Below are 13,383 nucleotides of genomic sequence, written 5' to 3'. Positions count from 1 at the left end.
AAACAGTCTTCTTCTCAAGAACAGGAAAGCCATGTTTATAGTCCTATAGTACAGAAACATTCTCAAATAGCGAAGATTCAAATTTGTTCAAAGATGTCACCTGAAAGTGTACTTAAGTGGAGGCTAAATTTACTTGACATCAGAGGCTACTTCAGGACAAAAAGGAATTAGGTTTACAGGTACTGGCCATTGCAAGCAGACTCTTGAGGACTATATATGGAGAGGGGATGATGAAACTGTGTTCATCTGCCATTTTACTAAAACATAGATTAATGTTTAGGCGGTAACTTCTCATTAGGGAAACTTGAGGAAAGCAATAAAAACTAAACAAATACTAGTACACAAAAACATGAATATAAAATTTATTCTATAAAATAACGTTTACATCCTTCCATTCTCGAAATAATGGTTATAGTAAGTGAATTGTCCAAATCATCTACCAAATTATATGTAACTTTTTTGAATCAAAAAAATGTTTTCTATATACACATATCTTCTAATGATAAACTAGAACTTTCAGACAATTTAGCGGCAGTTAAACAAGCGGCGCAGTCTGGTAAGCAATCCAAACTTCCCTTTCTTCTCTTTCTTCTGCTGAAATAATAAGTGCGTAGTCAAACGTTTGTAGGACTCAATCATTGTGTGTACACCAGGACACATGACCAAAAAAGAAAATTGAAATGCATATGATGTGATAATGATGGACGTTTACCTGTTGTTTCTTTGGTTTGACACAACAAATGAATCTTCTCCAGCCTTTCTGTGTTGGCACAGAATCATCCTCCTAAAAGTCAAAATTCACTTCAGATCTTGTTGTTTTCTTATTTATTTTTAAGCTACACTTGTCCATTTTAAAAAAGGTAAACTATAAATAACGTTACATAGTGCTTTTTGATATGAAATACGTACCATTTCGTTGCTTACATCTGGTTCAGATAAAGTCTTTAAGCTATAAACGAAAGATGGAAGAAATCAAATAATGGACAAAATTTTTGGTCGGCTTTATTTCTGCAATCAATGAATATATTACTATGTATAAATCATTTCAAGTACAAATATTGGACAAACCTTGTGTTAGTGGCTGCACAGGTAAATAGGTCTTCAACGACCTCCGAGGCTGTGTTGTTCATAGTCTAAATAACGAAAAGACAAATTTTCTAATATCTTTGTAACAAGGTATTATTATGATAAAGTTTTACTGAGGTGTATTAAATAGGAGTTATTACAATACACAATATGGACATATTTTATTATTCCATTATATAAACACCTTTTGCAATGTTAATTTCTCAGCATTCCTCTTTTCAAAGAGTGCCCTCAGTCTGGAATCACATTCTGCAGATTGTGATAAGATAGGTACATCCACCTCTACTTTGACCGGTCGCACCAAGCTAGGTACATCCACTTCTACTTTGACTGGTCTGTAAACAGGTCGCACCAAGCTAGGTACATCCACCTCTACTTTGATGGGTCTGTAAACAGATCGTACCAAAATAAGTACATCCACTTCTACTTTGACGGGTCTGTAAACAGGTCGTACCAAGCTAGGTACATCCACCTCTACTTTGACGGGTCTGTAAACAGGTCGCACCAATCTAGGTACATCCACCTCTAGTTTGATGGGTCTGTAAACAGATCGTACCAAGCTAGGCACATCCACTATAATTGGTCTGAAAACAGATCGTGCCAAGCTAGACACATCCACCTCTGCTATAATTGGTCTGTAAACAGATCGTACCAAGCTAGGTATATCCACCTCTACTGTAATTGGTCTGTAAACAGATCGCACCAAGCTAGGCATATCCACTTCTACTTTGACTGGTCTGTAAACAAATCGTAGCAAGCTAGGCACATCCACTTCTACTTTGACTGGTCTGTAAAAGGAAATAACTCGGTGAATAGTTAGGCAAAATTTATGTTTATCTCTTCCTTGACAGCTGTTATAGATTACTAAAAAAAAAAGCTGACAATAGAAGCAAAATGTTTTTTTTTCTTTCAACTTGCACTAGCAGAATAAAATTCTGGTATTTATTGTTATTCTTGAGTGAATCTTCTCCGTTACCCTTAGTTTGAATGAAAATAAAATCACGCTGTTACAAGAAACTGATTTACTTTTTGTACATACCCAGGAATATCGCAGTTAGTAGTTGCTTGGATTATCAGGTCGTCCACATTTTTCTGTGCCTCTTTATACAATAACTGTCAATGAAGAAAATTGATAATTTAATCTCCTCCCTTGTCTTTCAAATGTACAATGTCTTCATATACAATAAAACCTCTTTATCTTGAACTCTATCGGACCAAGTTTAGGCTTTGTGATATCTGAGGATTCGAGATAACGAGGATAAAAAACGTGAAGAAAAAGTGGTTGAGACAGCTACTTTTAACAACATATTCCTCGTATTCGAGATATTATATCAGTAAACACAATATTCAGAGTATGTGTGTAAAGAATACGATAAACAATATTAAATTTAAAGGTATACAGAATAAATATTTCTCTATTCAATAGATACCTTTCGCATTTTCAATTTCTCAGAGATCATCCACTGTTGGTATGCCCTCTGTCGTGCGCCATAAATTGCAAATATGAGTGGGGCAGTTTTAGATAACTGTCCCTTGTCGGGGCTGAAAAACATTTTTTTTTTACATGTTTCAATATATATATATATATATATATATATATATATATATATATATATATATATATATATATATATATATATATATATATATATATATATATATATATATATATATATATTAGGGATGGCAATCGAATACAGAATTGTCAATCGGTTAACCGCAAGACGTTCCGACCGATTAACCGGTTAATCGTAACAAAATAATATACATTTCCGGACATGTTTTTTTTTTAATTAATTCTATTCATACCCCTCCCCCTCGCAATAAATTAATACATAAATTAAAATACGGCATTATTGATAATCTATTTATGCTTGATCTTTATACTTTACGTATTTTAATTCAATTTCGAAAGGGAAAACATAAAACATCCACGGGATACATGTAGGACATTGATAACTTTCTGACGACCCCGGGGCCCAGACATTACACACGGTTATTCTGCATTGTCACCATAATTAAAAACAAAGTATACACTATTACTTAATTTACAATGTTTGCATAAAAATATAATTTGACAGATAACTGCAAAAGATACACAATGTAATCAGTTTATAATACTCAACGGTGATTTAATTATTGTCATTAAAAACATATAGGACAGGCTGGGTAACGACATGGTGTTTAAACAGCAATCAACACTTCACAAATTGACCAATTAATTACCCCAACACCTCAGTCCGAAGAGCCTTAATGAGTTATATCTAAATACATGTTTATGTGAAAACGTTATAACTTAACAACATTCATAGCTTTTTTAAATTGCATATTGAATTTTAAGGAAATTTACACATATTTTCATATTTTTTTTCCCGACTAACCGATTACGAATTTCCTAACCGATTACTATCGTTCCGACCGATTAATCGGTTAACCGGTTACAAATTGCCATCCCTAATATATATATATATATATATATATATATATATATATATATATATATATATATATATATATATATATATATATATATATATATAAATACAACATAGCAATATATATAATGTAACCCTATTTTTCTTCTGAACCTTTATGCTCTAGAAATGTACGAATGATATAATGTTGTCATACAGCCGTTCCCATTTTTTCAACTCTGCATTTTCCATCTTGTTTAAAATTGCAAAAGGAAAATCCCTTGATTTAAAGAATGGAACTTTTCTAAATTACACGTATATAATCTGCTTAAATGCATTGCAAATTGAACTTCATCTTCTAATGTGCGACTATGACACCCCAACCCCCCAAGACAACAATTTGTTTTATCTATAGGAAGGAGTTTTTGCTTTCCAGGTTGTATTTACCTAGGAATATCGCGACGACGTGTAGTTGCACGCATGATCAAGTCCTTCACATTTTCCTCTGCTGCTTTATATAATAACTGTCGATAAAGAAATTAAAATTTATTTAATTGTGCTCTTCAGCACCCAAAGACATTAGGTATAAAATTGTGTTAATCCTAATTAAAATTACAGTTGAACTTCGGTATCTCGAACACCAATATCTCGAATACCAGGGATGTGTCGAACTGATTTGGAAGTCCCAACAACTTATTCTTTAAGTATTTTACCCTCGATATCTCAAATTCTCGGATATCTCCAAGTTTTTCTTCAGTCCTATTAACTCGAGATAACGAGATTTGACTGTTATTATTTCACATGTATGTGGATGTACCTTTATTTTGTTATGCCAGGAAAACACAGTACATTCATCTTCATTTAAACATCATATTATAATACGTATTTATTATACCTGCTGTGTTGCTCTTTTCTGGTCTGCGTAGAAATTTCGGATAGCTACTACTCTCTCGTCGGAAGCTCCCATCAGGGTGGGGGTCATATTTGTCTGTTCTTTGGCAATGCTGAAAGGAAGAAACAACCAAGCCTACATCTCCGGAACTACTCAATATAATTAAGTTGGAATTATTAAAATTGTAGAAGACGTAAGTAAATCCTCCTTGAAAATAATTTAAGTCTATTTAATTTTTAACAAACCTGTTCTTAGTAGCAGAACAATATCTGGAAACCTGATCAATTACGTCATCAAGGATGCTGCGTACAACCTAGAACGATATCAAATAGGTAATGTAAGATTCAAACTATTTAGTATCAAACAGCAGAAAGGTCTTTTTCTGGTCATATTAAAATATATAAATGTACCATTACAAATCTTACCTTTTCTGATTCCTTGTCTTGAGATTTCAACTTAAGACTTTTTTCTGCAGTTTTCGAATTGCTCTCCATTTTTGGTTGTCTGGTAATCTTGGAAGCCTTCAAGGTGCTTTGTGGTTTATCAATCGCTTGTGTATTTGTCGCATCATCTGTTGTTACATTTTTTCCACTCTTGCCTTTGCTGCGTCGTCTTCTGCCTCTCGAGGACCCCCTCTTCTATTTTAAAAAGTTCGGAAGAAATCTCTTCTTAATTTTTTTTCTCGGTACTCTTTCAACTCCCCCGTGCTCACTATTTTTTTTTTTTTTTACAAAGTCCACTGATATGAATTTTAATTGAATTATTCCTTAATGTATACGTACCTTGTTGTCTAAGTCTCTCAGAGTCAATGAGCCATTCTTGAGACATTCTCTCAGCTTCTCCGAGTTCTATGATAAAATCACAATAGACACCATTAAGTTAAGATTATCTTTTAATTGTATTTCCTTCTTTGACTTCTTATCTAAATATTATACAGTTATTGCTGGTTTTTGAGGTCAATACGATGATTTAGACACCTGAGGAGTACAATATTCACCGAGCCCGAAGGGCGAGGTGAATATTGTACTCCTCAGGTGTCTAAATCATCGTATTGACCTCAAAAACAGCAATAACTGTTTTATTATATGATTAAATGATAGCAAACTCCTACAAGACTGTTTTTTTTTTTTGCTTTAATTGAAAGTTTTAACGAGAAATTTCAACAAGAACACATTGTAACATGAAAAAATGGAACAGGAATAATTCATGATATTGACCTGCAATAATTCCTTATATTGACCTGGAAGGTCACGTGATTCATTATATTGACCTGCAATAATTCCTTATATTGACCTGGAAGGTCACGTGTAGGTCAATATAACGTAGTATTTTTCTAACATTGTTGGATCTCAGCCAATCAGAAAGAGGGAAATTATTCAATCATATAATAAAATGGTGTATATAGTATTTAGAATTTAATATGATATGTTGATTGCAGTTAAAAACTTAATGAAAATATTTTTCAACCGTTCACATAACTTACCTCAAATGAACTTGCCATTATTAAAAAGAACCAAGGAAAATATACTACTAAACGATATACGAAAGCCTATTAGGATCAAACTACAGTTAAAAAAAATTAAAAGGCGTTATAACGCGAAAAAAGGCGTAATAACGCCTTTTGAAAAGGCGTTATAACGCGGAAAAAGGCGTAATAACGCAAATAAAGGCGTAATTACGCCTTTCCAAAAGGCGTTATGACGCGAAAAAAGGCGTTATTACGCCTTTCCAAAAGGCGTTATTACGCCTTTCCAAAAGGCGTTATTACGCCTTTCCAAAAGGCGTTATAACGCCTTTCAAAAAGGCATTAATACGCCTTTCAAAAAGGCGTTATTATGCCTTTTGAAGGGCCATTATTATGTATTTGACAGGCCCGTGCTTTTAAAGTGGGAGGGGGGGGGGGTCCCATAAAATTGACAAGCCTCCCGAAAAAAAATAAACTGCCTAAACTTGAGGGGAAACTTATTCTAATTTTTCGGTAAAACTTTTTTAAAATGCAATGACTTGCCCGAGTTTAACCATACTGCAACAAAATGTTAAGGGACCAAGCAATCAATAAATGATTTTTTACATTTAAACTATAGCAAGACTATTCTCTCAAAAAGTGGGGTGTGGGAGCCCCCCCCCCCCCCCCTCACTCGCATTCGTACTACCGGCCTGTTTGAAAAGGAGTTATATCCAAAAATGGAAAGGCGTTATTTTAAAATAGTAAATATATGAAAGATTGAACCAAAGCCATCTTTATTTATGCAATATTTAGATTATAGTTTTAATATTATAAATTATATTATAAATTATAGTATTTTCTATATTCCTGCACATCTCGCAGACAGTTGTTTGCATTTTGCATGCATATTAAGAGAAGTCAACACTCTACTTTTGAAAATCCAGGATATACTAGTACATGTAGGCAGAACCAGCTTTGGGCTTTGCTAGCCACGTATTAAAAATTCATGACAAATTTGAAATATTTTTCTCTCCTCTTGGTAAAAAAACAGGCAACGTATTTGCATAGGTATAATGAGCAATTAGCCTTCAACCAAATTTCTGAAATCCATGCACCTTGGTAGAGGCGTCTGGCATCAGAGAAGGACTAAGTTGGTTTAACACTGAAAATATTTTACACATTTAAAAATCTTTTTTCCTGGAAATCTAATAATAATCAGCCCCCAGGGTGTGCTAAGTAAGTCATGTATTGAAAAAAAGAGGCGTAATAACGCCTTTTTAAAGGCGTAATAATGCCTTTTTAAAAGGCGTAATAACGCCTTTGGAAAGGCGTAATAACGCCTTTTGGAAAGGCGTAATAACGCCTTTTGGAAAGGCGTAATAACGCCTTTTAGAAAGGCGTAATAACAACTTTTGGAAAGGCGTAATAACGCCTTTTGGAAAGGCGTAATAACGCCTTTTTTCGCGTTATAACGCCTTTTGGAAAGGCGTAATTACGCCTTTATTTGCGTTATAACGCCTTTTCAAAAGGCGTCATTACGCTTTTTTTCGCGTTATAACGCCTTTTCAAAAGGAGTTATAACGCCTTTTAAATTTTTTTACCGTAGTTTGATCCTTATAGGCTTTCGTAACGATACAACGAATTCTTGATGCTTTAAAATTTGTAGCGTGCATGATGACGACCTTGATACAATGATGTCATTGTTATTGTGACGTCATTCGATTAAATAAAAACATTATAACAATATCAGCATGAAAATTTATAATGTCCATCCCTCCAATAAAACTAGGGATCATACATGTAACAATGACTCTTATAATTACGTAGAAGTTGATGGCATATATCATGTTTTTTTTAATAAGTGTGTATAAACACCCTCCTGCGGTATATAGATTAAAAAAAAACTCAGTCTCTTCTAGTTATGTCTAGATCGATTTGAAATTGTATGAATTGCAAGAACGTTTAAGTAACAGACATTGATATATTTTTAATTAAGAGGAAGATAATGCCTACCTCTCGTTCCTTCACTTCCATCTTCAAAAATATTTAATGTGAAATTTTCCTGTGCATAAACAATGCTTCTAACTGAAATGTTTGTTGTGATGCTAATAGCTTTGTGACGACCTTGATATAGTGACGTCATAGATACTGTGAAGTCATTCGATTAAAAAGTATTTTCAATGGGAAAGATAATGCCCTCTCTTCAATAAACAAATAAAAGGGATTATAACCATAGCACTCATATTAATTACCAGTTCAAGGCATATACAGTTCTCAATAAGTTTGTCTAGATGTATGTATTAACCTCCTCCAATTAAATTTAAGGGAAAAAATATGTTTTTTTCTAGTTATGACTCGATCGATATGCAATTATATGAATGGTAAGCACGCCATAAACATTAATTTACATATTCAATTACGACAAAGATGATTCCTACCTCTCTTTCTATCGCTCCCATCTTCAAAAATATTTAGTCTGATTTTTTGCTGTGAACAAGCAATGTTTCTAACTGAAATGTTAGTAATGACGCTAATAGCTTTGTAACATCCCTTAGACTATGATGTCACCGGCATTCTTTTTACCGGAGTGGGGGTGGGATATTTTTTATGTTAATGTGGTCATTCCTGCAAGTTGTGAAACGAATCAATTTATCTTATTATAGTTTTTCAATTTATTCAACTTGTTTAAACAGAGTAAAAGACAATAAAATTAAACAATATCAATAAATTCAAAATTCAAAAAATGTATGGAATGATAAATAAATGTAACATTTAAATGCTGTTTTTACATTGTTGGTCAATAAAGGTTAGTAAAAGAAACTGAAATCCACTTTTGGAGGATTGGTGGAAACACGTACATGTGTATTAATAAAATGATAAATAATTATTTCTAATAATTTCAATTTAATTATTCATTTGAGGGTTTGGGAACTATATTTTCTTTGATTGTCAGATTCTATCCCAGTCTTATACTATTGGATTTTTTTTCTTTGCAGGCAAATGAATGAACTACCATGCTTGTAGTAAATTAATAGCTGGACACTCTTAGATTTATTTGCATCTTTAATGAAGCTACAAAGCAGGCGACACATGCCTTCTTTGGAACACTAGATATTTACATAAAATGGAAGAATCATCAGTTGCTGTAGGTTCTTTCAAAAGTTTATACAAATCATGAACCCCTTCGGGTAGGGTTGCGCAATAATGGGTGATTTAAAGTTTACAAGCTTTAATTTCTTTTAAAAAGATAGGTGAGCCAGCACTGTAGCCATTATACCATTTGTTTAGTTTGCTGAATCGATTAATTATTAAACGGAAGATGCAGTAGTGTACTGGGGTGGTGTTGGGGGGGGGGGGGGGTTCAATTCACAATGGTGAATCTAGAGTGGGCTTCACATATGCAATGGCATACTCAAATAACTGTGTTTTATAGCATAAACTTTTTGTATTTTTGCATTTATCTGAGTTGCTTAAATAAGAGGAAGAAGTTTATGGAATATATTATGATATTCTTTTTAATTTTGGGAATCTCTAAACTGTTTAATTGAATGTTTGAGTCAAAGCAACAGGTAATATAAATAACAAGAGGCCCAAGGTCCTTAACGGTCACCTGAGTATAATCCATAGGAGTATGAAATACAACAAACTGATAGATGAAGGTATGTTGCCCAAAAGCTAGAGAAATATCATGATTAGGGATCAACAAAATAACTAGTCTACTACTCCTTAACAAATCTGCTCCCAATCCTAACAATTATCTTGTAAACTAAAGAAAACAATAGTGCTTGAGCACTATCAGAAAACCCATCTCATTCCCTCTCGAACATTGACCTCTCCTGGTCAATGAAGAACATTTAATGTACAAAGATAAGGGATTTTTGTTGTCTCATTTTTATTTTCTATAATTAACAAGTCTTCCTGATGACTACGAACTATGAAAGTGCTTTTTGTATTATATGTTATAAAAATCCTTGTAGAAATCTCTCAATAGATTTGACCTTTCAATTTATCAAAGGTGAATAGCAAAGGGGAATAACATCTCTCAGTAGAATACAAATTATGCATTTTCACTAGAAAATAAAAGTAAGGCGACCCCCCCCCCCCCAAACCAGAGCCCCTGACCCAAGGGTCACAAAATTCAAAATTTTGAAAGAGACACCCTTGATCATCATAACCATGCTTTAAGTTAATCTGCTAAACATCCAGGAGAAGAGAATAAAATATTCAAAGAATTTATACATTTCTACTATAAAAATAAATAGATCCCCGTCCGAACACTAGAACCCCTGACCCAGGGCCCATGAATTTTACAATTTTAGATCCTTGCTCATCATAACCAAACACTTATTTAACTGCTTAATACCCAGGAACAGAAGAAGATTTTCAAAACGTTTATTCATTTTCACTATATAATCAAGAGAGCCCCACCCTAATCTAGAATCTCTAACCCAGGGGCCATGAAAATCAAGATTTTGGAAGAGTCGCCCTTGCTCATCATAACTATGCATTTAGTTTGTTTGCTTAATACACAGGAATAGATAAGAAGATTTTCAAAGAATATCTGCTTGTTCACTATATAATCAATAGTGCCCCACCTTAACACCAGAACACTTACCTAGGGGCCATAATATTCACAATTTTGGAAAAAGCAGCCCTGCTAAAAATAACCATGCACGTGGTATATCTACCAAATACCCAGGAGCAAAGAAGATTTTTTTTAAGAAATAGTGCATTTTCACTACATAATTGATATACAGAACCCCTTACACCAGAACCTTTACCCAGGGGTCATGATATTCACAATTTTAGAAGAGGCACCTTTGTTCATCATAGTTTCTTTGTTTAATATAAAGGGGGATCGAGAGAAGAAGCTTTTTAAAAATATTATGCAATTTCACTATACGGTCAATAGATCCCCACTCTAACTCCAGAACTCCTGACTCTGGAGCCATGAATTTCACAATTTAGGTAAAGGACTCATTTTATGTTATAATCATGACAACAGTTTGACTCTTGATGTCCAGGAGTAAAGAAGATGTTTGAAAATCGCATTAATTTTTATGGTTTTGGCCCCACCCTCAGGTCCAAGGGGGGGGGAGGGACCATAAAATTCAAAATTTTGGTCCCTCTTTGCCCAGAGATGCTCTAAACCAAAATTTGTTGAAATTGGTTCAGCGGTTCCAGAGAAGAAGCTTAAAATGTTCAAAAGTTTACGACCGACGAACAACGGATGACGCGTGACGACGGACGAAAACAGATTGCAACAGGTCCCTTGAGTGACAGAAGACTGAATAAAAATTCACTTACAGGCATTATATAGAAGCTATAAATGAGTAATTGAAATTTACAGAAAGTTACAAAGTCCCCAGGGACAGGATGTGAATGAAGCTAAGATACACATAAATAAAATTACATTGAAACAAAAGTCATGAGAGTCGATAAAACTGGGAAAGTTGTAGGATTCAGTTACTCATATCTGGTTGATAAACTCAAACTGCTGAGTAAGTAAGAATAAGGAGAAATATCTTAATAGAAAATTAACAACATTTTACTCTTAACAGTACTTATTGATTGTTTAAATCTTTCTTTTTTTTGAGTATGCATTAATTACTTAGTCTACATGTAATCGCATATTTTATTCTTAAATTATGGAAAGATAATTATATAGCTTAATTTAAAACACATACACAGTATCTTTTTTTTTATTAATCGTGATTCATAAATTGTAAGGAGTATTTTTTTTTTCCATCAGTTAGTGTTTGCATTTTAAACAGAGTTACCTTTGTAAAGAAAAAATTGCTATACTAACTAGAGATTTAAAGGTTTAAGAAAAGATAAGCGATCGCATATAAAATCAATTTTCTTGTGTAGTACAAATAATTGATGTTAATGTTTTCTTTATTTTCATTATTTCCCTTTGCTTGAAGGAACAACTTTTTCAAGTGATGACCTTGTATTCTAAAAGCTGTGTCTCTGTATTTGAAACAAGTTTAAACATTGTTTGTCCCTTATTTGTTCACATGAGTTATTTGTATTTTTAGATAATATTATTTTTGTTTTTCCTTAAAAATTGTTGTTTATATGTAAATTTTTATTTATTAATGTATCTGACTATTTGATTTTATTGCATCTATATAGAAGGAGAGGCACTTTGTTTATTGGAGTTTCCCTTTAGTAGGGCAGTTACTCCGAAATTCCCAATTCAAAAGAAAAACTTAACTCTATATTGCCTTACTAAAACAGAAACTTCATTTTTTAGGTCATTGGTGTGTGTGTTTTTTTTTTCTTTAATTTTTCTTCGTATGTAGTATTTTGTTCTAAACAGTTTTTATTGTGAAAGCCGATACATTAACAGTGAAAACGTCTCAAAATCTGTGTTCCCCTATAAATTTCAGTCTACTTTTTCAGGTCCTGGTAGAAATCTTAACAACCTAATAAATTCTCACTAAACAGGCCATCCCAGAAAACTGGACACTGGCCATTTTTATAGAAACAAAACTTAGGTAATTCACCTCAGTATACCGACCCCCCCCCCCTTTTTTTTTAACTGTAACCAGAAAACATAACTGTCATTGCCCAGAGGGGTGATAATGACTGACCAGAGGTGTGTCTAAATTGTGTGCACATGATTTAGCCTAATAAATTAATTATTAAGATTTCAAAGGGTATATGTGTTGCAGCATACCTTTAATGGATAAATGTGGCTTTAGACTTGAACGTTAAATAAAGACTTGGAAACCCAAAAAATAATCCAACAATGTTTATGTAAGTACATACATGTTTTCAGATTGGAATAAGTAACTACAGGACACCTAGCATGTTTATCAGAAAAGTAATATAGACCCTTAATCATACATATAAAAAAAATTCCGCTCTTCCACCTCATAATTTTATGAAGACAGATGAATGCAAAGAAAAGAAATACTCACAAATAAAACAGAACAAGTGTAACAGTCAATCATGCATTTAGGAAAAGTTTTCTTGTGTTTTCTGTTTTCCAATTTCCAAAGATTCTTCAAAATTTAAGTTAACATATGCTTCTCCTAGATTTTCATTAAGTGACCTATAGCCAGTTATCACCATCATACCTAAGCCACATGCTTATGCTAACTAGCCATATACTCTGGAATTTTTGTGGCTTTTTCCTTATTTGTGATTGTCTCAATTTCTTACATTTCGTGACTTATTCAGGTGACCTATTGCTATCTGTTTTCGTACAGCGTCGTACGTCGAGTGTTGTGTATTTTAAACATTTGAACAATATCAGTTTCTTCTCTTGAAAATTGTTGAACTAATTTCAACCAACTTAGGCATAAAGCATCTATGGGTGAAGGGGGGAATTATGAATTTTCATGGTCCCTGCCCCCTGGCAGTCTTTAAAATTCTTCTTCCCTCCTGGACATCAAGCAGTCAAATTGTTAGCATGATTGTAACAAGAATTGATCCCTGGAGTGAAATTCATAACCCCAGGGCCAGGGGTTCTGGTGGTAGGGTTGGGATCTATTGATCATATAGTGCAAATGCATAAATTCTTCAAAAATCTT

General features: G+C 33.4%; 1 protein-coding gene across 1 annotated transcript; it reads right to left on the bottom strand.

Annotated features, from left to right (window-relative positions):
* Positions 1-395: 395 nt before the first annotated feature.
* On the bottom strand, positions 396-7,882 carry LOC133202839 (uncharacterized). Its single transcript, XM_061338715.1, has 13 exons — positions 7,853-7,882; positions 5,175-5,240; positions 4,818-5,030; positions 4,638-4,705; positions 4,396-4,504; positions 3,948-4,024; positions 2,517-2,628; positions 2,126-2,199; positions 1,271-1,874; positions 1,069-1,133; positions 910-949; positions 713-784; positions 396-594 (listed from the first exon to the last, which is right to left on the bottom strand). The coding sequence occupies exons 1-13, from the start codon at positions 7,871-7,873 to the stop codon at positions 526-528; spliced, it is 1,590 nt and encodes a 529-aa protein (XP_061194699.1). The 5' UTR covers positions 7,874-7,882; the 3' UTR covers positions 396-525.
* Positions 7,883-13,383: the final 5,501 nt, after the last annotated feature.

This window comes from Saccostrea echinata, unplaced genomic scaffold (assembly GCF_033153115.1).
Source record: "Saccostrea echinata isolate AGI-Se365-2 ecotype Australia unplaced genomic scaffold, CSIRO_AGI_Sech_v1 ptg000047l, whole genome shotgun sequence".
Taxonomy (NCBI): domain Eukaryota; kingdom Metazoa; phylum Mollusca; class Bivalvia; order Ostreida; family Ostreidae; genus Saccostrea; species Saccostrea echinata.
Note: the sequence above shows the minus strand (reverse complement) of the source record. Positions and strands in the feature narration are given on the sequence as shown.